The 27,361-nt window shown below is 42.9% G+C and overlaps 2 protein-coding genes across 14 annotated transcripts in view; both read left to right on the forward strand.

The window, feature by feature from the left end:
• pld1a (phospholipase D1a) overlaps positions 1 to 25,673 on the forward strand; it is a 33,380-nt gene extending 7,707 nt beyond the window's left edge. Inside the window, exons 2-26 of one of the 2 annotated variants that reach the window (XM_061844172.1) lie at positions 2,050 to 2,256; positions 3,670 to 3,839; positions 4,095 to 4,237; positions 6,015 to 6,126; positions 7,615 to 7,680; positions 7,863 to 7,921; positions 8,847 to 8,939; positions 9,487 to 9,639; positions 10,958 to 11,107; positions 12,208 to 12,291; positions 12,542 to 12,623; positions 13,790 to 13,900; positions 13,971 to 14,156; positions 15,233 to 15,446; positions 15,540 to 15,668; positions 16,170 to 16,288; positions 17,084 to 17,197; positions 19,021 to 19,131; positions 19,905 to 19,993; positions 21,046 to 21,159; positions 21,250 to 21,299; positions 22,572 to 22,706; positions 22,853 to 23,006; positions 23,145 to 23,262; positions 24,519 to 25,673. In XM_061844172.1, the coding sequence (XP_061700156.1) occupies positions 2,085 to 2,256; positions 3,670 to 3,839; positions 4,095 to 4,237; positions 6,015 to 6,126; positions 7,615 to 7,680; positions 7,863 to 7,921; positions 8,847 to 8,939; positions 9,487 to 9,639; positions 10,958 to 11,107; positions 12,208 to 12,291; positions 12,542 to 12,623; positions 13,790 to 13,900; positions 13,971 to 14,156; positions 15,233 to 15,446; positions 15,540 to 15,668; positions 16,170 to 16,288; positions 17,084 to 17,197; positions 19,021 to 19,131; positions 19,905 to 19,993; positions 21,046 to 21,159; positions 21,250 to 21,299; positions 22,572 to 22,706; positions 22,853 to 23,006; positions 23,145 to 23,262; positions 24,519 to 24,743 (3,153 nt within the window). In that variant the 5' untranslated portion in view covers positions 2,050 to 2,084 and the 3' untranslated portion in view covers positions 24,744 to 25,673. Of the gene's footprint in view, positions 1 to 2,049; positions 2,257 to 3,669; positions 3,840 to 4,094; positions 4,238 to 6,014; positions 6,127 to 7,614; positions 7,681 to 7,862; positions 7,922 to 8,846; positions 8,940 to 9,486; positions 9,640 to 10,957; positions 11,108 to 12,207; positions 12,292 to 12,541; positions 12,624 to 13,789; positions 13,901 to 13,970; positions 14,157 to 15,232; positions 15,669 to 16,169; positions 16,289 to 17,083; positions 17,198 to 19,020; positions 19,132 to 19,904; positions 19,994 to 21,045; positions 21,160 to 21,249; positions 21,300 to 22,571; positions 22,707 to 22,852; positions 23,007 to 23,144; positions 23,263 to 24,518 lie in introns of both variants that reach the window. The other variant, XM_061844170.1, reaches the window with a different exon arrangement.
• A 1,068-nt stretch (positions 25,674 to 26,741) lies between these two features.
• tnika (TRAF2 and NCK interacting kinase a) overlaps positions 26,742 to 27,361 on the forward strand; it is a 68,462-nt gene continuing 67,842 nt past the window's right edge. For all 12 annotated transcript variants that reach the window (XM_061842822.1, XM_061842823.1, XM_061842824.1 and 9 more), the window contains exons 1-2: positions 26,742 to 26,990; positions 27,080 to 27,157. In XM_061842822.1, coding sequence (XP_061698806.1) covers positions 27,101 to 27,157 — 57 coding nt within the window. In that variant the 5' untranslated portion in view covers positions 26,742 to 26,990; positions 27,080 to 27,100. The remainder of the gene's footprint in view (positions 26,991 to 27,079; positions 27,158 to 27,361) is intronic.

The following is a 27,361-nucleotide window of genomic DNA, read 5'->3' on the forward strand; positions in this document are numbered from 1 at the left end:
TCGGTTCTCAAAGCGCCTCTTGGTCGAGAACCGGGGTTGTACTGTATTAACAACTGCGACTGGTCATAGTTGCTACTTTGAAAATTGGGGAGAACAACCACAAATACATGCAATGTCACACAACAACAATTACAACTGTTTCTACAACTACTATATTAATTTCTGTCTGCAGATAGCTACTACTACAACCACTACAAATGCTAAAAAGTACTGCTTTTACCAGACGTACAACTACTCGTGATAAAACTGCTACAACAACTGCAAGTAATGCTAATTGCCACCACGCACAGCCGTACTTGATAAATTGCCCGATTTAATCAGATGAAATTGTGAAGTGAAATGCACGCAGGCGGTTTCCAGTAAGCGCTGCTCCGAAGAAACACTTCAATCTTCCTTTCAGACTGTTTTCCCCCTGCCGAGTCAGCCGCTTTCCATCTTTTCATTAATACGCGCCAACGTGATGCAATCTCGGGTGACTGCGCATATTGAATTTGGTATTGTGCTTTTCATTTGAGGATGTTTACAAAAAAAAAAAAAAAGCAGGTTTGGCAAGTTCAAGACACTTTGTTTGATATAAGCGGTGCTTTGTAGTCATTTGCACCAATGAGAGTGATCTGAAGAACTGCTCACGTTCTTTTTATGTCATTTGATCCGCTCTGGAATTGAAAAAAAAAATAGCGGGGCACGTTTGAATGGTTTTATTTCAAAGCGACGACGCTGTTAATTGATGTTAATATGTCCGTGACAGGTGACATTATATAAAACACAAAATAAAAATAATGGTACCCTATTCATACTGTTTACTGTGTCAAAATGACGGCTGTGAATAATGTCATTAAAACAACAAAGAAGTGTGGTCCTAGCACTTTACATACTTTCAACACATACTGTAGTACAGGGGTACCCAGATTTTTTTACCCTAAGATCTACTTAGCCAGCCTCTCGCGAGCTAAAATACAAAATTCACTTTTTTGTGCACTGTATTGTCTGTGCTTTCATCCTGGATCAGGCTGTGGCAAGGTGTAATTTTAAAATGACACACCATCTCATCCTGCACTTTCTACTTCGGTTTCAGACCGCACATTTCCCACTCTGAAAAGAGAAAATCTCATCCAGTTTAACCCCTTTTTCCTCGATTATTCACATAGTGCGACGGTGATTGCATCTTAAAACAACAGCATTTCTTTTTTTAACTTGCCTCCATTAATATCTAAGGTAAACACAAGCAGCGTGTCTAGCTCGTCTTTGGTCTACGTTGCCCAGACTGCGTTGCTAACTAAAGCAGGGGTGGTGGACGGTCATTATAAAACACATTGATGGGCTGTGTAAGTACTGTAACGTTTGTAATTATGAGTGTACGTCTTTAAGAAATAGGGGTGTAAGGTAAACTAGGAAAAAGAGTGTGTGGCGGAGCAGCGGTCGTTGTTCAAGAAAGTTCCGTGTGGTGCCTAAAAGAAACCAGTGGCTTTTGCTTTTCATTTTTTTACAGCACGCACGTGAATTGTGCCGCTCGACGCGACAACCAGTCATCCGTCACTCATTGAATCACATTGCAAAACGCCACAAACTGAATAGCTGAACGTTATACTTTCAATTTGCATTGGATTATGATTCATTTTTTGCGCGCAACGCAGAATATCCGCGAAGAGACTGGATCGGCGGTGCACGCCGTCCCGCGACCGACCGAGACCGCCTCGCGATCGACGCATTGAGCACCCCCGCTGTTGTAGCTACACCACATATATATCCAGTATTTAGAAAGCACACTTGTAGGTGTGCTGGGCGTTGCAGAGGGAGTCTGTTAGCTAGTTGATGACGACTCCATGCTCATTGTACACGCTCACAGCTCGCTTGACTGCGATGATGTCGCCCCTCTGACTCATTTGGGTGCAGCCCCAAAGGAAAAGCCACACCGAACACGTCAGCCGGCAAACCCGTCACCCAAGATGCTAATTTATTGTAACTTTTGTGCGTTGTGCGCTTTGGTCATGATCATGTTTGTTCAGGGAAATGGCAGGTTTTTTTTTGGTTTTTCCTCAATCTTCTCAGGGCCGCCCTGCTCCGGGCTGCCGCGGCTGCTGAGCATGCTGGCCAAGGCCCCGCCTACGACCAGCAGACTCGACCTGGTGAACGCCGAAAGTTCGGACCCGGCGGCGGCTGACGGAATCAAGATGGCCGACTTAGTGGAGAGCTTGGATGCCCGGGAGTTGGACATCGACGATGGGGAGGAGGTGGACTATGACGGAAACTGCCTAGGTACACGATGTGTATGAATATTAATATGGATGCGGCGTAGAATTAAGCCACGTATCTCACTTGTTGCCATTCATGTAACTCACAGGTGTCAAACTCAAGGCCGGGGGCCAGATCCGGCCCGCTGCATGATTTTATGTGGCCCGCCAAGGCAAATCTTATATATCAATTTTCATGATTTTTGTTCAAATCTGAACCAAAATTTCAAATTGTCATACTATAAATGATAACATTGAGATATTGCAAGCATGTTTGTGTTGCCAAACAACAATAGTTGAAAAACACATTCATCTCGATTTGTGATTCCAAAGCGAGTTCATAAATTTCATATGTAAATATGATGAGGCGATTAAAAATTTTTCTGGTTTCACAGTCATAACGGCCCTCTGAGGGGAAGCGTAAGTAAAATGTGGCCCGCGACAAAAATGTCTGACACCCCTGATATAACTGATGAATTACTTTGCATTCAACTAAACATTCACGCTAGTACTTTTTTCAAACTTCTAAATTTGTGACAAAAGTGGGACTAGATCATCCTTTCATATTCTTAGCCGCTTATCCTCACAAGGGTCGCAGGGAATGCTGGAGCCTATCCAAGCTGTCAACGACCAGGAGGCGTGGTACACCCTGAACTGGTTGCCAGCCAATCGCAGGGCACAGAGACTAGATCATAGTTTTTTTTTTTCAATATCAAGTGGTTAACTGTATTTTAAGGAGCAAAAATAGAACCCCGTAAAAGTTTATTTCATAAAAACATGTAGTAATGACATCTTTAAATAGAATGAAAAAGATTGAAACTTTTTGTCACACCGCATCAATTTAATGGCCATTGTGCCGCTCCTTCTGGTATGCCCGTCTCTGCCATTTGGGGTTCATTGAGACGTCTGAAGTCCTCTATCGGTTCTTCAGTCCGGCACTTATATCAGTTGTGCTTCACAGAAGTCTTCCTGTCTTGTCTCCACGTATTGTCGCTGTTTTTTGCTTGAACGGTTATAGCATGGCAACATCAATGCTATTTAGTATTAACATGAACTTTTTGGGGTTAAAGGGTAAGAAGTGTGGTTGTTTTAAATGCATGTGGTGTAATTTTCTTGACTTGAAAATGTTTAATACGTGCCTTGGCTCAATAGCATAAAAGTTAGGATATACCATCTTCGACAACTGGATAACAGAAGAAACAAAAAGATGGGCAAAGCTGGTAGTTATGTATAAGGTGATCTTGGGTGTTGTAATACTGTAATAACACTCACGCTTACTGGACCAGAAGTTGGTCTGAAGAACAGTAAGCGTAGAGAGCATCTAAATCTTGGAAGAGACGTCGATCTTCTTCCGCGTAGCGGCCCACTCTCTCCGCTCGCTTTAGCCTCCCACGTGCACGACTCTCACCCCCTGCCGCCGGCCTCTGTGCTCTCCCAGAGGACTGCCGCATCCCGTTCTCGGCCGTGTACGCCACGGTGGGCTTCAAAGAGGCCAGCGCCAGGGTCTTCCTTCCCACGGTGCCGGTCACCGCCTGCATCCTGGAGGTGGAACGCTTCACGTCGGCGCAGGATCGCTTCAACCTGTCGCAGAACAGGAGTGTCAATAAGGTACGCGCCGCTCACACTAATAACACCCGACATTTGGATGAGTTCCCCTTTTTTGCAATAGTACTAATAATATTATTTTGCTTCCCGTTTGTGACGGAAACTTGTCATAAATTGTTCAAAATTTCCAGTTAAGATCATTATGTGCATTTCATTCTCATCTCTTTTTATGTGGGACACATGGGCATTTTTGCCCCCGTTCCAGTTAATGCAAATTAAATTTCCCGCGCCGTCCCGCAAATTGTTCACCCCATGCAGTCTCTGCCCGCCGTGTTCAAGATCGAGATGAAGCACGGCGAGTTCACGTGGGTGGTGAAGAGGAAGGAGAAGCACTTTATGGAGCTGCACCGAGAGCTGAGAACGTACAAGACCTTCATGAGGATACCGCTGCCGTCGCGCAGGTTGGCTGCGCCCGCCTCGTTTGCATATCGCAAGTACCGTAATCCCCGGCCTTCAGAGCGTAGCTAGTAGCGCTGCGCTAGCGTTAAACTCTTTCTGAGCACTGAGGCTTATAACCAGGTGTGCTAATGCTAACGCTAGCGCAGCACTAACGCTAGCGCCACATCACCGCATAAGCCGCAGGGTTGAAAGCGTGTGAAAAAAGTCGCGGCTCGTAGGCCGGAAATTCCGGTAGTTTGCGTCTGAAATAATTCTCAATTCTTTGTTGTAAAACTTGACCAAATCAGGGTCTTCAGATCTACGTCTAATGCATTTCCCGTAATTTATTGTATTCACCGTGATGCGTGATAATATTTCAAAAAATACATAATACACACAAAATATTTCATTCATATTTGGATGAGAAGAGGATGTAGTACAGAGCTACATTTAAACAAGTCTAATCAAATGTGCAGTGTATTTTTCAAGGACATTCCAAATAAAAACCTGAAACAAACTAAAAACTATATTTTAGATAATGCATGTCGACCCATTAGTTAGTTTTCCTCAATAATATAGTGCAGAGCTGCGCTTAAAAATATGCACGATATTTAGATTTGCACATAATACAGTGAAAAACATATACGGTAATAACACTCTAAATATCCAATGAAATAGTAAAATGTTTTTTTTGTCTATTACATATAGAAACACTACTTGCTGGTATTTAGATGATTCTGATTACAGATTAAAAATATCAGATTTATATATATATATATATTATATATATATATATATATATATATATATATATATATATATATTTATATTCATGCATACTTAATATATAAATTATAATCCAAATATAAATAAAACTAAATATTTTTTAAATAATACTTTGAGTTTTCTCCAATGACATTTTTTTAGTCAGATTATTTATGTATCATTAATATATAATATGCTAAGACAATAAACAGGCAACAAAATATTTTTCCATTAGACATGGAACAATTGTTAATTAGCAGCTGATTGAGATTTATTGCAACGTGTTGCGTTTAAAAAGGCGGCCCGCATTCTAATGAGGAATTCTATAATTGCTCATATTTAGCAATTATAGAAATACAACACAGTCTCCAACTGTTAAAACAATTTTGTTTCTCAATTTCCAATCCTTTTCCGTTTCCATTTTCAGACTTTATCATAGTTATAGTCTCTTTATTTCTGAATTAGCGATGCCGCGCGACAGCCACCTTCGTGACATCCGAGCGGCATTTGGACATTTTCTTCTCGACGAGTTTCCCGTCATCAACTCCAACGCAAATTGAAATGATGACCCAAAACCCGAAAACAATTCCAACGCGCCTTCGTGCGCTCCGCTTTCCACGGTTTGCATCGCGCGATGCGCTCGCTTGCGTCTGTCCTGTGATTTTTAACAGCAGTAAAAACTTTGTGGGGGCGAGCTTGTCTGTCTGTAGCGCTGAGGCCTGGACACACAGAAAGATCTTTCAAAAATATGAAAGTAAACTCTTGTGTTTATGAAGAATAACTGGAAAAACAATATAAAGCTTTTAATGAGGTGTCCTGTGCTGTTGACTTAACTTTATTGCGCCTGTGTCACGGGGTGAGATGGGGACGTTTCTACCCGCAGGTGTGCCTTCAAAAGGATAAACTCGACTCACCCCGCTGTCGATTTCTTTTGTCGGAAGCGCGAGCGAGCCTGCGCAAACGCCTTCGGGGCTCGACGGTGCTTTGCGAGAGCAAATAAAATGGATTCCCGACGGTGTTCTCCTTGTGTCGCAGCCACACGGTGAAGAGGAGGACGGTGAGGAAGAGCGAGGTGAGGGAGATGCCCTCGCTGCCTAGGGCGGGAGGAGACGAGCTGGTGCGCGACGAGCAGGTTTCCAGCAGGCGGGTACGTCAGTGCGCATCGCTTTGTGATCAAAAATACACACAATATCGTTTTTTTCTTTGTTTTTTTTTTTTTTTTTTTTGCACTCTTTATAACTTCACAAGGCATAAAATTAAGTGCACCTGCACGGTCCAGTGCAGGCGTGAGCAAAGCATAATTTGCCCCACTCAACATTTGTACTGTCACCTGTCCTGTAATACGTGTTGCATTAATTTAGCCATTGTTTTTCCATACTGTATCTCAGTAAAACTGTCGATTCTTTTTGTAAAATTTTTGTCATTTGTCAGTAATTGGTGCATATATTGCAAAACATAAAAATGAAAAAAATATTGATAAAAATTCACAACTTTGCACATAGTAAACATTTTTAATGTTAATTTTGACAAATAATTGCAGATGGTGGAAAAATTCCTCTGAAAAGAGACCAAGTGTTCGCTGGAAGGTTTTTTTTTTTCACCGCTTCCATTAGAAAATTGTTGTAAAACTGAACACAAAAAAGAAAATTAAATATTTTGTGTGTTAAAAAAATACACTAACTTTGTGAGCTTAATGCTAAAACACAATTCGAAATACCATATTCAATGCAATTATAGTACAATGTGATGATCCATCCATCCATCCATTTTCTTTGCCGCTTATCCTCACGAGGCTCGCGGGGAGTGCCGGAGCCGATCCCAGCTGTCAACGGGCAGGAGCCGGGGTACACCCTGAATTGGTCGCCAGCCAATCGCAGAGCGTATGGAGACAAACAGCCGGACTCAAAATCACAGCTAGGGGCAATTTAGAGTGTCCAATTAATGTTGCATGTTTTTGGGATGTGGGGGGAAACCCGAGTGCCCACCCGGAGAAAACCCACGCAGGCACGGGGAGAACATGCAAACTCCACACTGGCGGGGCGGGGATGGAAAGCGAGTCCTCAGAACTGCGAGGCCAACGTTTTACCAGCTGATCCACCGTGCCGCCAGAATTAAATATTTTGTGTTAAATTAAAAATACACAAACTCTTCCTTACAAAACTTTGTTAGCATTATGCTAAAACACAATGCAAAATACCATAGATGAACTAGCAATTATAGTACAATGTGATGATGATAATAAACCTTGAAATAAAACGCATTTAAGCACAAGTAGCAGCAACACATATAGACAGACAATATTAGTCAAAGGCACATTCTTTATCCTCTGCGACAAAGTGACTAATACTGCGTTAATGCTGCAAAGTTTCAAGTCTTCTCATGTGTTTAATCATCAACTCTAATGTAAATATAGTCCGCCTATGTATTTTACTGCCCCCTGGCGGCCACGTCCCAGTTCCTTTTTGACACGTCAAAGGAATACGTTTCAAAAAGGAACATTTTCTATCTTCACTGTTTGCTACTGCTCTTGCTGTACCTAATAAAGTGGTGGGGTATTTTTTTGTGACGCTGCCATACACGGTAATTTGTGTGTGTGTATGTGTGTGTGTGTGTGTGTTTTTTTTTTTTTCTCCAGAGACAATTGGAGGACTATTTGAACAAGCTGCTGAAGATGGCTTTGTACCGCAAATATCATCACACCGTGAGCATCCCGTCATGCCAGCGAGCTGCCGTCACTCTTGCGAACAAGTTTCACACTTTTTTTTTTTAATTTGACGAGCATATTTAGCGCTATATTCGGGGCCCTGTCCCTCAGTTTTTAACTACTAAACGGGCTTCAAATGGCTCCACAGCGTGACGCCGTCGTGTGTTGTGTTTTCTCAGATGGAGTTCATCGACGTCAGCCAGCTGTCTTTCATTCACGACCTGGGCCCCAAAGGACTGTGAGCGCTTTGCTTTTCTTCAGTGTCATTTCAGATCCACATTTTAGGTTTTTAAATATGTACCTCAACATGTACGACACTCGAGGAGCACAAAGCTTGTTTTGAGGGGTTTTTTTTTTTTCCTTTTCATTAGTAATCAGCAGGAGAACATCGGTTGATTTTCCCCAAAAATGCCAGTTTTTGAAGACAACAAAGCAAAAAAGATGATTTTTTTTGGGGTGGGGGGTGTGTGTGTGTTTCTTTTGGCTTGTCCCTTTCGGGGCCGTAAAAAAGTATATTTCCAGCAGAAGAAGTGACTTTGATGCTAAGATTTTTTTGTGAGCTATAAAACAATAAAAACAAGGCCAAGAGCAGCCTTATAATGGCAAAATCTGAATTAGAAATGTGCTATGATCGATATTTTTTTTTATGATCTGAAAATGATGAAGGTGGCCATAAACAGTTGGCATTGCAACGGCAGTGAATGAGTTAATATATTTATCCTTACCTGCAAGTTTGTAATTTTTACCCAGCAACTGTGTTTCTAAAGATTTTATTTTCTGTGTATTTCCATTTGATTTGCTTTGGCCATTTCATTTTTTTTCAATTAAAAGTTTTAGATTTTTTTTTTTTAACTTGTTTTAATTTTTTTAAATTGTATTTATCCTCTCAATTTTTTTTCATTTGTATTACTTGATTTTTACACCATTGCTATTTTTATTCTTACAATTTTTTGTTTTATTTGCATTGCGAGATGCATTCTCATCCATTTTCTAATACTTAAATTGAACTTTTTTTTTTTTTTTTTTTTTTTACAGGTATTTTCAAAGTACATACAATTTTCTTGAATCCACATATTTTTCATATTTATTTTTATTTCCGAACCTAGAGGGCACCGACTTTGTGTGTTTTGATAGTGAAGCCTGTTGTCGTTCTCTTTTGTCAGGGAAGGGATGATCCACAAGCGCTCCGGGGGCCATCGCATCCCCGGCATGAACTGCTGCGGTCACACTCAAGCCTTCTACCGCTGGTCCAAACGGTTTGTCCTCGCCTCTTTTTCTCCTCTTTCCCTCCGCTCACATCCTCTTTTGTCCTTAAACCAGTTCATTAGCTAGCTATTTAGTTGGCAAGATTATGGAAATTTGTCTTTTCAGTCATCTGGTAGCTGTCGCAATCTGAGTAACGATGCATTTTTGTCATATTTTTAGTGAATCCGTTCCCCGTTGCCGTGTATTATTCGTAACGGCAACTGTTCCTTTCCAATCTTTGGCTGTTTTTCATCGTGATTGGTGTCTCGTGCAGTGTTTTTGTTCCTCGCTGCCTCCTTCCCTTCGTCGCAGCCAAATTATTACATGAGCATTTTTACAACGTATCGCAAGAACGCGCGCAAACAATCCCACACGTTTGGAAGGCTCAGGCGAACCACCTACGGCTGCGTGACGATTTGCTTCCCACAAGTCCCCCCCGCCCCCTTTCAAAAAAACAAACGCCAAGCAACGTAAAGCATGATCTCACGTACGGCAGATATTTCCACAAATCCGCACGCGATGTTGATGAAGATTGTGTATGTTTGCGGCGCGTATCAGGTGGCTGGTGGTGAAGGACTCGTTCCTGCTGTACATGAAGCCCGACTCGGGGGCCATCTCCTTTGTGCTGCTGGTGGACAAAGAGTTCAGCATCAAGATGGACTCCAAAGACACTGAGACCAAGCACGGGGTCAGGATTGACAGCCTTTCCAGGTGTGTGCGTGTTGGTGGGTGGCCTCATCTTTTCATCTTCACGTGACCCCCGCTAAGCATGTAAATGTCAAGTATTGCTGTTGAAAATGGGGACACTTCAAAAAGTGCGGCCTGCAACGTCAGTAATCAATCAGTACTTGATTGCGGATGTCCTCATGAGTGTACGCCAAAGCACAAATCCAAATACAGCGACGAACGTCTCGGTTCTCCAACGAATCAGTTTTTGAACGAAAATTTCGAGATTTTGTTTTTTCTGTTTTCGAATGGAAATCGGTACTCTTGACGCCGCTGACAAAACCCGAAATAACATAACGCACGCGGCCCAACCAGCTGACCCACGATGTGCGTCGTTTCCGTGAATTCGAACGCACTGCGGAAAAACGCGGAAATAACATAGCGTACGGCCCGACTAGCTGACTCACGGCGCGCGTTGTTATTGTGTATAACGCAGCCTCTGCACGTAAGGCGTGTCCTGGTAGCTCCGTTTACTGACTGTTTTTTCTTCCTATTGAGGACTATTAACCCCTAATCCTAATCATGGCTCCAAAGAAGTGACACTAGATAAGTTCTTTGGGAAATGAAAAGAATTTCCAGGGGTGCGGGTCACCCCCACCAAAGAGATTTGACACAGTAGTTTTTAGTTTTACATTGCTTTTTTGTTGTCAATTTTAATAATGCTCTGTGCCATTAGCATTTCCGCATTTTTGTTTTGTTTCAAAGATTTCGTTAACTCGAGTTACGAGTTAATGTTTTTGAATGTTACTTTTTGTAGAAATAAAAACATTTTTTTGTTCCCCCCCTCCACCATTATTTGTTGTTTAAAGTTATTTTTCAATTTTGTTAATAAAAAAAAAAGGTTTACATGGCGGGGGGCCAAGTCATAACATATTCGCCAATGCACTCCCAGCCTAGCCTACTCTAATACTAAAGTATCCATTTAAAGGTAAAAAAAAAATATTAAATCATTTTATGATATAAAATATTTAAAGTACACATGTATTTCTACTATGCAGTTTATTATCAGGAAAAGCTGAAAAAAAGCTTTAAAAAGCCCACTTTTTTATGCTTGGAACGCATTATTTCTTCTTCCCTTAATTGTAATGGGAAATATTAATTTGGTTTTCGAACAAATCGCTTCTCGAACCGTCTTCTGGAATGGATCGAGGTCGAGAACCAAGGTTGTACTGTACTTTTTTTTTTTTTTTTTTTTTAACCGAAAAAGAAACCAAAAAATCCAAACTAACATACCTGAGCTTCTGATCTCCCAATGTTTTTGTCACGCCGTCGTTAGCTTAACGCGTACGTCACGTGCGTGCAGGACGCTGGTGTTCAAATGCAGCAGCTACCGACACGCCCGCTGGTGGGGTCAGAGCATCGAGAGCTTCGTCAGGAATCACGGCAAGGCCTTCCTGCGGGCTCACCGCTTCGGCTCCTTCGCGCAGGAGCAGGAGAACGTTCCTGCCAAATGGTCAGTGCAGCCTCGCAAAATGGATGTTTGTTTCTTTCAAAGAAAAATGCACTTTTAAGTAGCTTGCAACTTAAGTCCCTTGTTGGGCTTTCCCGTGCAAAATATATCAAACTAACCAATAAATGCTTAACAATGAAATACGTCACTGCCGAGAGATGTATAAAAAGGCATCCATACATCCATTTTCTCAGCCGCTTATCCTCACAAGAGTCGCGGGGAGTGCTGTAGCCTAAAATTGTAATTTTGAGAAAGCCATGCACGTCTTATTTTTGCAAGAGTTGTATTATTTTCAAGAAAAAAAAAAAGCCATATCCATCCATTTTCTTTGCCACTTATCCTCACAAGGGTCGCGGGGAGTGCTTGAACTTATCCTAGCTGTCAACAGGTAGGAGGCGGGGCACACCCTGAACTGGTCACCAGCCAATGTCAGGGCACATAGAGACAAACAGCCCCACTCACAATCACACCTACAGGCAATTTAGAGCGTCCAATGAATGTTGCAGATTTTTGGGATGTGGAAGGAAACCGGAGTGCCCGGAGAAAACACACACAGGCACGGGGGGAACATGCAAATTCCACACAGGCGGGGCCGGGATCGAATCCGGGTCCTCAGACCTGTGAGGCCAACGCTTTACCAGCTGTCCCACTGTGCCGCCGAATTTCAACATAGTTTGCTAAAAAAAAAATGTTCTGATTTCACACGTCAAGGTGATATTTGAACTGTTACCCAACACAATTATTCTGATTTCATTTGTCATAATTCATATTTTTTTTTGTCAGAAATAATGTGCTCTCATCGGAATGATGTATTATTATTATTTTTTTTTTCCCCAAAATTATAATTTTGAGAAAGCCATGCACGTCTTATTTTTACGAGATGTATTATTTTCAAGGAAAAAAAGCCCATTACATTTCCACTAAAAATGATCAACACAGTAATAACTTTATTTGTACAGCATCTTTCCAAACAGCGACAAAGTGCTTTGCGATCTAATCCGCCAATCAAAATATCGTAAAATAGAGGAAAGAGTAGAAGAGCTGCAAGCGTCCAGCATTGCGCTTTATGGACGTATTGTTGACTGAGACTCTCCGTTCTGCAGGTACGTGAATGGAAAGACTTACATGGAGGACGTGGCCGATGCCTTGGAGGAGGCCAGAGAGGAAATCTTCATTACTGACTGGTGGTGAGTGAAGGCAAGCCACGCGGGGATGCTTACGCTGCCGCCCGTTCATTTAGCGTCAAAATAATGTCGCCAATCTACGGCGAAGTCAATGTACTCATGCGTCTTAAGTATTTTTTTATATGGAACGCGAGCCAGTGCAATTGCACACGCGTGAGGTCCGAATGGCGACGTGAGCTTTACGAATGTCTTCTGTTTCACAAACATTTTGCCACAATATGAAATGGAATAACGCGCGCGTGTATTGCTGCAGGCTGAGTCCGGAGATCTTCTTGAAGAGACCTGTGGTGGAGGGAAACCACTGGAGGCTGGACTGCATCCTCAGGCGGAAAGCCGTAAGTCACGGGTGTCAAACGCAAGGCTCGGGGCCCAGATTCGGCCCGCCACGTGATTTTATGCGGCCCGCGAAGGCAAATCAAGTCGATCGACTTCCGCGATTTTTGTTCAAATCTGTCCCAAAAAATTTGAAATTGATTGAGATTTGCAAGCGTTTTTGTGTTAGCAAGCATCAACAATGAAAAACCCATTACCCTTGATTTGTGATTCCAAAACTACTTCTGAAATTTCATTTGTGAACATGATGAGGTGGTTAAAGATTTTTATGATTTCACAGCCATAACGGCCTTGCGAAAGTAACAAAAAGTACAATGTGGCCCGTGGCAAAAATGACACCCCTGCCGTAAATCAAGATGCGCTTACTTGCCGACGGGGGGCCGACGTGACACTCTTGTTGCTAGGCAGACTTCGTAATCCTGCGAGAATAAAGCAAATTTTTGGAAGAAAAATAAGATTTTTCCAAGACAAATTTTGTTAATCTTATGAGAAAAATCTTACAGTGTTAAAGGGACATTGTAATTTTTGTAGAAAAATGGCAATCTTATTAGAAAAGTCCCATATTTTTTTTTCTACAAGAAAGTTCATTTTTTACAATTACGTTTTTTTGTTGTTTGATTGTTCATCAAAATATTGCCTTTTTTGTCTGAATGTCACAACTTTTTTTTTTTTTTTTTTTACAGAAGAGGAAAATATTTGTATTATTTTAAGAAAAAAGGAATATTGTGAGGACATTTTCTGGGAGTGAAAAGAAAAAATCTGAATATTACAAGATTAATGCTACCAAAAAAAGCATACAGCAGAAAGTCATGTTTGTATTTCTCTTAGAGAATTTTGCTTGGTCTTATAACTGTCATATTTTTCAGAAAAAAATATTTTTGAAGAAAATTCTCATTTTTATTAGGAATGTTAAAAAACAATCTTCTGATTATTCTGCCATATTTCTATGAGGAAAAATTATTTCTTCTACAGATTTCTAAAATGAAAATGTCACATTGTGTCGACTGTTTCCTAATCTTGATAATAATCTATGTTTTTTGTTTTCATTCTTTTCTCTCATTTAACATGACAATGTCCTTGTTATTCTCATCGTATTCCACTTTTATTTCCTGAAAGAAAAAACTAACAATGCAACAATTTGAACACAATTTGACGCGTGCGCTTGCAGCAACAAGGAGTGCGTGTCTTTGTGATGCTGTACAAGGAAGTGGAGCTGGCCTTGGGCATCAACTCGGGCTACAGCAAGAGAACCCTCATGCACCTGCACCCCAACATCAAGGTGAGCTCACCCGCGTACCCCGCGCCGTCTATCATCGCGTCGATGACTTCCTCCCGGCGTGCGCTCTCAGGTGATGCGCCACCCGGATCACGTGTCGTCCTCCGTCTACCTGTGGGCGCACCACGAGAAGATCGTGGTCGTCGACCAATCGGTGGCCTTCGTGGGCGGGATCGACCTGGCGTACGGCCGCTGGGACGACCGGGAGCACCGGCTGACGGACGTCGGCAGCGTGACGCGCTCCGTGGCGCTCGAGCAGGTTGGGCGCGCGCAATACGGCGGGACCTCGAGAATCCGGCGCAGTTTTCACATGGAAATAAAACAAAAATAAATAATAGCTTCTAGGGCTAGATTATATATCATAATCAAACTTACAGACGATACTTAAGGACAAAAAAACATTTTATCTCTGTAGCTCTTTTCTTTCCATATTTAATAATGGTAGGTCGAAGGACATTATTATTCTTTAAATAAATATTACTTTTTGGAAAATAAATAAAAAAAAATCAAATCTATGTAATAATATATAATCACAAGAATGGTGATAGAAGTATTTTTTTTCAATCATTTTATTTTATTTGTGTTTATCATTTAAAAGCTCCCACGACCCTCTTGAGGATAAGTGGCTAAGAAAATGGATGAATGGATGGATAATTTAAAAGCATTATTGTTTTGATGAGGAAATAATTGTAATAGTAATAATAATAATAATCATGATACATTATGACAACAATCACTGATAATGATGAGCTTTTTACTTTCATTTTTCCACAGGAAATGACACATTTTACATTTTTATTCACTTAATCAAGAAATTATGAAAACATTAAATATTATATTTGCGATCGGCTCGCAACCAGTTCAGGGTGTACCGCGCCTCCTGGTAGTTGGGATAAGCTCCAGCATTCCTGCAACCCTTGTGAGGCTAAGCGGCTCAGGAAATAGTTGATGGACAATTATTATAGATGTAAATTGCATTTTGACTTTATGAATATTTAGACAATATTTTTTGCCCTTGTTTGTTTTGTTTATATATATATATATATATATATATATATATATATTTTTTTTTTTCATTGAAATAATAAAAAACTTTTTACCATAGACTTATTTTTAGATTTAAAAAAAAAAAAAAAAAAAAACATTTGTCATAAGGGTAAAATAACGTGAATTGACATAACTTGTTCCATGGTCACACCGTGGCCACCGTACAATCTTTATCAGCTGTACGAGTAACATTTTAACATTTTTCCCAGTGCCACAATTGTAAAAAAGTCCACTGCAAAAGGTCATCACGTTCACCTTTGTGCTCCCAAACGTCGTCTTCTTCTGCAGGCCGCTTCCGCCAAGGCTCCGCCCAGCAAGGGGCCTCCCCCTGTCGTCGGAGCGTCGCAAAGCAACGGACGGGGGACCCCCACCGGAGACCCCGCGGACCTCCCCAAGCTGAAGGGCGTCGGGCGCAGCCGGCGCGCCCGCTTCAGCTTGTATCGACACCTCCACAAGCACGCCATGCAGCACGGAGACAGCGTCAGCAGCGTGGACAGCTCGGGTGCCGCAAACGTTCAGTCGGCGCCGCTCGCGACCCGGTTTCTCCGCCCCGCTTTGCGCCTGAACGCGAATACGCGCGTGTTTGTGTTCACAGGGAGCGGCTCGGTGCGAAGCCTCAAAACGGGTGTGGGAGAGTTGCAGGGAAACACTCGCTTCTGGCACGGAAAAGACTACTGCAACTTTGTCTACAAGGACTGGATCCAGCTGGAAAAACCCTTTGATGGTGTGCAGAAGTTATTAAATATGATCCAATAATGACGTCAAAGAAAAATACAGTGCAGGTCGATTGTTGAATTGCCGACAGTAGGCCTCATTCACAAATAAATGTGGCGGCTTAATTTGTAAATGGCCCGACTTGAGGGTTTTTATTTTTATTTTTAATACATACAAGCGAATGCACGGGTGTTTTTCTGTTTGAGTTAAGTGCTAGCTATGACGGCTGTGAACGTCACAAATGTAAAGCTATTGCTCCTCGCTTCTAAAATTAATTATAAAACAGAGAGAATTACATCTTATGTGTTTAAACTGTATAACGTACAAAAAACTGCTATCTTAAGGCTAACACAACTTCTCAATACGCCACGGATAAGCTAACCAAACTTGGATCTACATATGTTGCGCCATTTAAAGTGATATCACTTTTCGAGATTGGTTGTGTTTTTTCAGGAGACTAAGTAGTAGTTTATCCAGTTGAGCCCCCCCCCCCCCCCCCCGTTGTGTGCAGACTTCATCGACCGCTACACCACTCCCAGAATGCCGTGGCACGACATCGCCTCGGCGGTGCACGGCAGAGCCGCCCGTGACGTGGCCCGCCACTTCATTCAGCGTTGGAACTTCACCAAGGCAAGGCGGCGCCGCGTTCACCTACGGGATTGTTATCCCAATAATAATGTCAATAATAACAATAGCGAAATAATACCAAATAATACATATTTTTTAAAAAATGTAAACAGACATTTATTGAATTATTCGGATAATATGTACTGTAATAAATGTGTAGTTTGTAACGATAAAGGCCATAAACAACAAAAATAAATGTTATTTAATCATTTTAAATTCATCATTACTATTAATCCTGATGTTACTTTGTGAAACAAAGCGAATTAAAAGTTGCATATTAAAAAAAAAAAATCAACATCATAACTTTGCCATGGGAAAAGTCTTCTAGCTTGATGCTACGCCACAATGGACCAGGCCAACGAAAAGCATCCATGTTGTTGTGATAACTCTTTCTCTTTCATGATTATTTGAACACAAACAGTGCAGCAATGCATGGAGACAGACAATTTAATCTATCTATCTATCTATCTATCTATCTATTCTTTAGCCCTTGTAAAAACAACAAATATTACTGCAACTCCCTGCGCAGTTGTGACCGTCTTCTTCATGTATATCCATTGTATTGTCTGTTTTGTACTTCCCCCTGGTGGCCAAGGCAGGCATACCATATGGAGCCGCCCAATTAATGAATCATGATGCTCAAATTGTTTTTTGTTTGTTTGTTTTTGGGGACATTTTAAATATGCTTGATTTACTTGACGTATCGGTGACGTTCACATTGTCAATCGCTGCACCTTGACTTTCCCGCGTCCCACCTTCTCACCCCCCACCTCCAACCTCCTTTTCCTCCCTCCCCAGATCATGAAGCCAAAGTACCGTTCTCTGTCTTACCCGTTCCTGCTGCCAAAGTCTCACTCCAGCGCAACCGAGATCCGATACCAAGCGCCCGACTGTGTGCATGCCAAAGTGCAGGTAACCGAGACCCCGCTGCGAATCGGGGGCGCTTTCGGGCGATATAAATATTGTCATAAAAAAAGAGCTGCTGCATTAACTGACATGTCTGCGAGGGCTGCTGGAAGGACACCAAAGAGAGAGTCCCTGGGCCAAAAACAACATTACGTAACTAATAATAATAATAAAAAAAGAGCAAACAGCCTTGGGGTTTTTTTTGTTCCTTGCTGCCACTTATGAAATACAGTTTGGAACATTTACACATATTTATGTACATGTGGTTTAACAGTTAAAAAAAAGAGGCTTATTGAAGTAGTTTGTTGCTACTTTTCTTACACCAAATACGTGGCCACATATTTCAAAATGTGAAATTTGAAACGAGGAACTGCCGTAGTGGTCGCAGCCGTTGACCCAGCGGCGCCCCGCGGAAGACTTCAACCCCCAAAACCAGTTTCACGTAGCAGCTCGAAATTTGGGAGGCGCGTTTGTCATGTGTACACACACAAAAAAAAAGTTTCAAAAAGAAGACTTGCCTGAAAGACACGGCAGGTCTGCCATTTTGGTTCAAAGAAGCCATTTTAGAGTCCTTCTTATTTGATTTGTGTATCACTGATGATTATTTGAACACAAATAGTGCAGCAATGCATGGAGACAGACAATTTCAAAATTCCTTATCTATCTGTCTGTCTGTCTGTGTGTCCCTCCCTGCCTCCCTCCGTCCGTCCGTCCTTTAGCTTTTGTAAAAACAGTGCAGCAATGCATGGAGACAGACAATTTCAAAATTTCCTGAAAGACACGGCAGGTCTGCCATTTTGGTTTAAAGAAGCCATTTTACAGTCTTTCTTATTTGATTTGTGTATCAGCTTTCGTGTTGGAGTCATTGTGTACCTACCGTAATTTCCGGCCTATAAGCCCTGACTATTTCCACACGCTTTCAACCCTGGGGCTTATGCGGTGATGCGGATAATTTGTGCACTTTTTCTAACAGCCACAAGGGGGCACTTGAGCGGAAAATGTAAAAGTGAGACCCGGGAATATATGTGCCAATGAAGTGACTTTTACCGGCATGTTTTTTTTTTTTTTACCGGCTCTGTTAGCGCTGCGCTAGCGTTAGCAGTGTGCTAGCGTGTTGCCGTGTCTCAGTGATTTTTACCGGTAAGCTCTTGTTTAACCGGCCCTGTTAGCGCCACGCTAGCATGTTGCTGCTCTGTTACTGCCGCGTCTCAGTGATTTTTTTTTTTTTTTTTTTTTTTTTACTGGCACTCGAGCGGAAATGTTAAGAGTGAGACCCGGGAATATACGTGCCGATGAAGTGACTTTTACCGGCATTTTTTAAACCGGCTCTGTTAGCGCTGCGCTAGCGTTAGCAGTGTGTCAGTGATTTTTACCAGTATGCTCTTGTTTAACGGGCCCTGTTAGCGCCGCGCTAGCATGTTGCTCCTGTGTTACTGCCGCGTCTCTGATTTTTACCCGTATGTTTTTTTAGCCGGCCCTCTTAGCTCCGCGCTAGCGTGTTGCTGCCGCGTTACTGCCGCGCCTCAATGATTTAGTTAAGTTTTTTTTTTTTTTTTTTTTTTTTTTTACCAGCCCCGTTCGTGCTACCGTATTGTTGCTAAGTTAAGGTATTGAAACTTTGAAAACTCTTTCTGTGTACCGTTTTTCTTCTTCTTTTCACTTGCGGCTTTTACACGGCCGCGGCGTATGTACGCATCAAATGGTATTTCCTTTACAAATGTACTCCGTGAGGCTTCTAACCAGGTGCGCTCTGTGGGCCGGAAATTCCGGTAATCAAGTGAGCCGTGAGTGTATAACAATTGACTAACTGTCTTTTATTTTTATTTTAGGTTTTGCGGTCATCGGCCGATTGGTCGGCCGGGATAAAGTACCACGAGGAGTCCATCCACAATGCGTACATCCAAGTCATAGCCAAGAGCAAACACTACATCTACATTGAGGTAAAAATAAAAAATACTGTCGCCTAATCTGAGGATCTTTTTAACCACTTTTTTAAAAATAGCAAACTCTACATCTAAGTTAAGATTAACCTCATACGAAAGCGGAAGAAAGAAATTCTCTAATAGCATGAAATTATCTCAAATTATTATAATTCTGCATTGTTTTTTATTTTAAGTTTGTTTATTTTGTTGGCAAGAGCCAAATCTGCATGTACATTCATTGAAACTTAAATTAAATACTGTATAAAGAAGCTAACTTGAATTATTTTCATTGTGCATTATTTTTTCAAATTTTTTTCTATATCAATGTTATTTAATGTAATGTTTTCTTTATATTCAAATTTTTTATTGTGCAGGGAGCTATATACATCAAAGTAAAACATAGCAATAGACAAATATTAAAATTGATAAAAACATGAAACTACATTCAAAAAGTAATTGTGTACCGGGAAACTTTTTTCTCTTTATTTTGAATTTATTAGAAATTTTTGGTAATGGTGAGTCAATCGTTTATTGTGCTTATCCATGAATCACTTACAAACTGCATTTAATGTAATGTTATCCAAATCCTCAGAATTTCAACCCCCCCGGAATACATAATTTCAGATTTCAGTATTTCTGCATGACATAAGAATGATTATTATTGGTGTTTAATCATAATAACACTTTGGATAACAACCATCAACATATTTTCCAATTTTCCGACACATCACAAAAGAAATCACAATCAATTATGCTTGACGAATAAATGATGTGTCGGCGTATTTTTGCAGAACCAGTTCTTCATCAGCTGCGCCGACAACCGGACGGTGTACAACAAGATCGGCGACGCCATCATCGAGAGGATCCTCAGAGCGCACAAGTACAGTAAAGCCTCGGTTCTCGAACGTCCCCGTTTTCGAATGAAAATTTGGAGATTTTTTTTTTTTTTTGCTTCTGTTTTCGGACGAAAATCCGTACTCGAACGCCCCAGACAAAACCCGGAAATAACATATTGCGCGGCGGCCAGACCAGCTGACCCACGACGCGCTTTGTTGTGAACTCCCACGCCGCCGAAAAAACCCCCGGAAATAACATAATGCGCAACCAGTGCACTTTTGATATTGTGTTATTGTTTTTCTTCTTTTGGAGGACGACCGTATTAACCCCCAATCATGGCTCCAAAGAACGCAAGTTGCCTGATTAAAGTTATTCTGCACTTATGTTAATAAAAAAAGTTTACAAGGCCGGGGGCCGCCTCGCTACAGATACGGCAATGCGCTCCCAGCCTAGCGTACTCTACAATTAAAGCATACATTTTAAGCAAAAAAATAAATATATTTCATAAATTATTTTATGATCTAAAGTATTTAAACTATACATGTATTTCTACTATGCAGTTTATTATCAGGAAAAGCTAAAAAAAATGCTATAAAAAGCCCGATTTTTTTTTTTTTTTTTTTTTTTAGGCTTGGAACGCATTATTTGTTTTTCCATTCATTGTAATGGGAAACCTCGATTTGGTTTTCGAACAAAACAGTTGGCGTCACTGTACCTGGATCGGCCACATTATTTTGTGTCGGTCACTTCACATTGTCCTCGCAAAGATTAGAATGCTCCATTTTGCAGCTAGCTGAACAAATATTATTTATTATCGCGGTGGAGAAATGGATGGATATCGTCGTTTAGTTGCATTACAACAACCTCTGCCAAACGCGCAAAGCACAAAGTTGGTCACGTCTGTTATCCGGCCGGTCCGTTATCAGGATTACGCAAGCCGTACCTTTTTGCAATGGTTTGTCGAGGGATGGCGGGCGGGGCGAGCGAGAACGCGTAAAATTCCGGCGTTTCACGCGTGCAAGTGAGGAACTGAAATATTCGGGTGCAGCTCAAGTAGGGTACGTCACGGATGTGCACCATCTTTTGTGTGGGCAGGGAGGGCAAGAAGTACCGCGTGTACGTGGTGACCCCCCTGCTTCCCGGCTTCGAGGGGGACATCACCACCGGCGGGGGGAACGCCATCCAGGCCGTCATGCACTTCAACTACAGGTCGAGAGCAGTTGTGATTTTTATTTTTAGGTAGAAAAAAAAATGTGCTGGAACTGACTGTATTTCTCTCTTTATGAAAATATTTTCAAGAACGATGATCCGAGGGGACTACTCCATCATTTCGCAGCTGAAGAAGGAGAGTAAGTACAGGATCAGACACAGAAGCTATTTTCGAAAAAGAACGTCTCACAACCGAGTGAAGTGTCCCGGGCAAAATTACCCGATCGTTTCGAGCCATGTTAAGACGATACGCGGATCACTTCTAACTAACAACAGACTCACAGACAGTACGGCTGAGCCAGCCCGGCCGAAGTCGTCCTCGTCCGCGAGGCACGACGTGGTAGCCTTCGCCGGCGAGCCCGACGCGGAAGCCGTCCGACGCGCACATCGACACATTTAGCACCCCTGTCATACGTACGCAGATCTTTTGTTACATTATAAGAGATGAATTACGTGGTTTTTTTTAGTAGCTGTATACATACCTGGCTGTCATTTGGAACCCACGAAGTTCTGGTCCTTTTCACCCGTGCAATCCATTATTCACGACGAACCGGGTCTCTTGGAAAATTGTGAAGGGTGAATCCGTCCTCCCGCAACATTCGGCAATGCAACGAGCCGGCATTTTGGCTAACACAAAGGAACAACGCGCTACCTTTCCGCAGGTAACACGAATAGAAAGAAACGAGTCCGCTTGAGCGCGCTACTGCCTCAAACGTCACTTCCTGGTTCTTGTCGAAAACAAATCCTTTGAGGGAAAAAAAAAGCCATATACGTCAAAATCACGTTTTGTGGTGAAAAAGACGGATGGCTCCATACCGGCTGCATCATCCATTTCATGACAGTGGCACTTTAAAGCGCCACTGTCATGAAATGCATGATTTCAAGCTGGGAAGACGATGGCGCACGACAACGCCGTAAAGCGGCCCGGCTCGGCGCCGATGAGCCACCCCGGCCGAAGCCGTGATCGGCTCGTCGCGCCCGGGCCGCGGCGTTGTCGTCGCTCGCGGCTGAGTACGCTACATACTGTCATGCTGTCTGGGAGTCTGTTGTTTGTTAGAAGTGATCCGCATATCATCTAAATATCTCTCGAAATGATCCCCGGTCACTTCACTCGATTGTGAGACGTTCTCTTCTTCGAAAAGTTGCAAGTTGCCACTACGCGTTTTCACCGGCGAATGTCCCGGTGTAACATCTGCCGACGACGTCGCAGGCAATACGGCGACCACTTGGATGTCGAATGACACTCCCGCAACTTTGCGCACGGATGACGCGCTCATATTTTTTCGAATAGACAGTGACGTGGATAACGGTCTACGTATTCTCATGACAACATCTATTTTAGAATGTTTATAGGTATGACAGCGGAGCTTTAAAGTCTGGCTGGGGGATATGCTCTTAAAATAAAATTTCAGTGGACGACCATTGGATGAACTACATCTCCTTCGCCGGCCTCCGGACGCACGCCGAGCTGGAAGGCCGCCTGGTGACGGAGCTCATCTACGTGCACAGCAAGATGCTCATCGCTGACGACAACACCGTCATCATCGGTGGGGCTCGCTGACGCCTTCTCACTGTGCGAAATTCCTCACCATTTGCGCTCGAAAGCTTCGCACTCTTATGCCACCTGCTGGCCGGAAAGGACCAGTGCACGGCAACCGTCTGATCGTCTTCCCCCCCCCCCCCCCCACGTCAGGCTCTGCCAACATCAACGACAGGAGCATGCTGGGTAAGCGCGACAGCGAGGTGGCGGTCATCGTGGAGGACGTGGAAAAGGTGGCTTCGGTGATGGACGGAGACGAGTTCCAGGCCGGCCCGTACGCGCTCGGGCTGCGTCTCGAGTGCTTTCGGTGAGAGATTCGGGAAATTGCACTTGTCCTCGTCGGGGTCACAGGTCAGCCGGATTCCCGCGGGAGGCGGCGTACGGCGGGGCTGGTCGCCAGCCAATCGCAGGCCGCGTAAAGATGATGATTTGTTTTTGTCCCCAGGACGATCCTGGGCGGGCACGGCGACGCCGCCATCGATCTCTCCGACCCCATCAGCGAACGCTTCTACAAGGAGGTGTGGATGACCACGGCGGGCCGCAACGCCACCATTTACGAGAAGGTACGGGAAAATTCAGTACGGAACAAAAATGCTTCCGCTGTGCGTACGGTTTTCGTCGACAAATTTAATGTATAGGGGGTCTTCACAAATGAAAAAACATACCAGTAAAAATCACTGAGACATGGCAGTAACATGCTAACGCTAGCGCCACCTTGCTAACGCTAGCGCCACATTAACAGGGCCGGTTGAAAAAAAAAAAAAAACAACAAAATCTCTGAGACATGCTAGTAACACGCTACTGCCGTCCTAACGCTAATGACAGCACCGCGCTAACAGGGCTGGTTGAAAAAAAAAAAAAAAAAAAACTTAGCGGTTAAAATCACTGAGACATGGCAGTAACATGCTAACGCTAGCGCCACATTAACAGGGCCGGTTGGGAAAAAAAAAAATTAGCGGTAAAAATCTCTGAGACATGCCAGTAACGCGGTACTGCCGTCCTAACGCTAATGATAGCACCGCACTAACAGGGCTGGTTGGAAAAAAAAAAAAAACATACCGGTAAATATCACTGAGACATGGCAGTAGCACGGTAGCGCCACCTTGCTAACACTAAAACGCAAGCACACACTAACAGGACCGGTTAAAAAAAAAACAAAAAAAAAAAACTTACCGATAAAAATCACTGAGACATGGCAGTAACACGTTAGTGCCGCCTTGCTAACACTAGCGCCGTCCTAATGCTAGCGCCGCACTAACAGGGCTGGTTAAAAAAAACATACCGGTAAATATCACTGAGACATGGCAGTAACACACTAGCACAGCTAACGCTAGCACCGCCTTGCTAACGCTAGCACACACTAACAGGGCCGGTTAAAAAAAAAAAAAACTTACTGGTAAAAATCACTGAGACATGGCAGTAACATGCTAGTGCCGCCTTGCTAACGCTGGCTCCATGGTAATGCTAATGCTAGCGCCGCACTGACAGGGCCGGTTAAAAATATATATATATATATATATACCGGTAAAAATCACTGAGACACGGCAGTAACACGCTAGCGCAGCGCTAACAGGGCCAGACCGGTAAAAGTCACTTCCTGGGCACATAAATTCCACCGGTCTCACTCTTACCTTGCGGCCATTAGAAAAAATGCACAAATTAGCCACATCGCCGCATAAACTGCGAGGTTGAAAGCATGTGGAAAAAAGTCGCGGTTTGTAGGCCGGAAATTACGGTTCATGTTTCTATGGAAACCGCTGCCATGGCATAAATATGAAAGCGAACGTACGCCGGTAACCGCGCGCACGTTCCACTGCAGGTGTTCCGCTGCCTGCCGTCCTCGCTGGTGCGCAACATGTCCGAGCTGGAGCAGTACCAGTCCAAGCCCGGCCTGGCTCAGACCGACCTGAGCCGCGCTCGGGAGGAGCTGCGCAAGATCCGCGGCTTCCTGGTGCAGTTTCCTCTGGACTTCCTGTCGGAGCACAACCTCATGCCCTCGGTCGGGACCAAGGAAGCCATGGTGCCCACCGAGATATGGACCTAGAACTTTTTTTTTTTTTTTGAAGCCGGATACCGGGACGCTATCTCGCCTTCATGCGACGGCACTTCCTGAGAATGCCAGAAAAATGGCAGACTTTTATTTTGTAGGTACACGCTTACCAAATTTCATGTCCCGGCGAGCAAAAGGGCCACTTGGGGCTGAATTTTCAGAAACATTTGCGCACATAATTTATTTGAGCCGCCATAATAGAAAAGTTTTATGGACTGCAGCCTAATTTGTGACGTCATGGCTGCCGAACGTGCTGTCACATCCCAGTCGGAAGAGACAATCTTTTTCCGCATGTAATTCCATATTTTCCTCTGGAGGTGGTGCTGTTTTCTTACAAGTGTAGATTGGACACTTTATTTTTTTTTTTTTCCCCAAAATTGCACTTCCAGATATTTTTCTTCGTATTTTAAGAAAATGCTCTCTTGTAAATCGACTCATTTTATTGTTCTTAATATTTGTATTAATGCTGAATACCGAAACGTAAACATTTCATACCAGAACGAAAGTTGAGAACCACTTTTGTTATTTTCCAATGTTTGCAGGTAGAACTTCAATGTGTAAATATGTATTCGGTGTACGTCTGCTTTGAAGATGCTGGAAGTTCATTATTCATACCGGTAACAATAATTCACACGTAACATTTTTTTTTTTTTTTTTTTGACAGGGACCATTGACTTTATAATTTTTCAACCTTCAGGTTCGCCTTTTACAGTTTTACTCGTACTGTAGTCTGAATTGTACTTACATATGACAGTAATAATCTTCGTGTATGGTGAGTCAGCTGCTTGGTACAAATTAAAATTTTTATGATGTAATAACAACAACCGTATATGTCTAACGTCTTGGGCTCTTCGGTCCCGTGTGTAATTTGTTCAATTCACTGTACTCTCTTTAAACGGATAACCAATAAAAAATAATCACTTGTTCACACTTTCCCTGAACTTCCATCCATCCATTTTCTCACCGGCTTATCCTCACAAGGGTCTCGGGAATGCTAGAGCCTTTCCCAACTACCACGCACACGTCCCATATGAAAGTTATGATGTCGATCATGCTGATGATGATGATGATGATGAAGACAAGTCACATGACCCACTTAAAGTCACAGATCTGAAAAAGGCTGTAGAGCGCATACACATCGAGCAGTATGTTGATTGGTCGAAGCCAGTTGGCCGCCATCTTGGTACTCCCAAAACGGGCGGACGACATGCTTTGCAGGTTAAATTATGGCGCGATTTTTTTCCTCAAAAGTTTGGCATGTAGAACATGTAAAAATTAAAACTGGTCGTGTGAGATTGACATTTTTTCAGTTCTGGTATTAAGAAGGATTTTTAATGCGACTTGGTTCGCCAAAAAGTGCAAAGGAAAGACATAGAACACCGAGACTAGCAAGAAAGCTTGCATATTACCGAGGGCCTGATTTCTGTGACATGTTAAATTGTCCCAAAATACGCTGTGAAGCGCTATCATCATAACATAGTAAAAAAAAGTAAGCATTTTTTTGTCCATAAAAACATGGAAATACAGGAAAACACATGCTAAACGCATCGTTCATTTGTCGTCTCTGCGACGTCCTATTTCAGACACAAAACTTCAACTCCTTTCCTCGCATTTGGAAAATCAAATTCAATTTGCAGAGTTCCGTATTACGAAATTCCTCCAAAAAATTAAGTTTTCTCGCATTATCCACCGACGAAGTTTGGGGAAACATTGACGTCGCTTTTTCGCGAAAAACCGTCGGCCTGTAAAGGTGAAGCAGGGGAGTAACAACCGTAAACAAAACTTTCTTCAAGTGAATTTAAACTCATCAGAAAAAAAAAAAAAACTTTACAAACAACTATGGAATGTTTTCTCACAGCCACGAAACTGGACAGGTCGGCATGCTTGTTTTGGGAGTATCAAGATGGCGGATGGCGACTTTTTTTTTTTTTTCCTCAGTGATCAGTGCGGGACTCCCTTCCTGGCTCCTCCCCCCGCCCTCTTTTTTTTTTTTTGGCCCCTCCTTTTCCGCTGCACATCCGCTGGCCGCTCGCCTGTCACCGAGAATCGAACAGCGGCAGCGGCATCGGTATCGGCGGCGGCGGCGTCGGCGGCTCGCAGTCAGACGCTGACGCCGAACCGCGGAGGCGACACACCCCGGCCTCGCTTTCGCCTGCAAGCCGCCGACATGGAGCGGAAAGCTGTCGCCGACGTCCTCCTCGCGCTTTAGCCGGAAGGGACTCGGATACGGCAAGAGAGAACGTGAGGGGCGCGCAACCTTGGACATTAACAGCCTTTTTTTAAAAAAAAAAAAAAAAAAAAACATTTTTTTTTTTTTTTTTTTACATTAGTGTGACTTAATTCGTCCCGTCATGGCGAGCGACTCCCCGGCTCGGAGTCTGGATGAAATCGACCTGTCTGCTTTGAGGGTAAGCCTGACACCTGACACAACAACCAGCAGGTGCAAAAAGGAAAATACTGTACAAGTGTTTGTTTATGGATCATAACCCAAAAAAAAAATATATATATATATATCACCCACCCCCACAACCCCAATTTATTACGATCACAGTGGAACCTCCGGTGACGTGACTCCATTTGTAACCCGAAGTGTTCTGAAACCCAGGAACTGT

Source organism: Syngnathoides biaculeatus, chromosome 15, assembly GCF_019802595.1.
Source record: "Syngnathoides biaculeatus isolate LvHL_M chromosome 15, ASM1980259v1, whole genome shotgun sequence".
Classification (NCBI taxonomy): domain Eukaryota; kingdom Metazoa; phylum Chordata; class Actinopteri; order Syngnathiformes; family Syngnathidae; genus Syngnathoides; species Syngnathoides biaculeatus.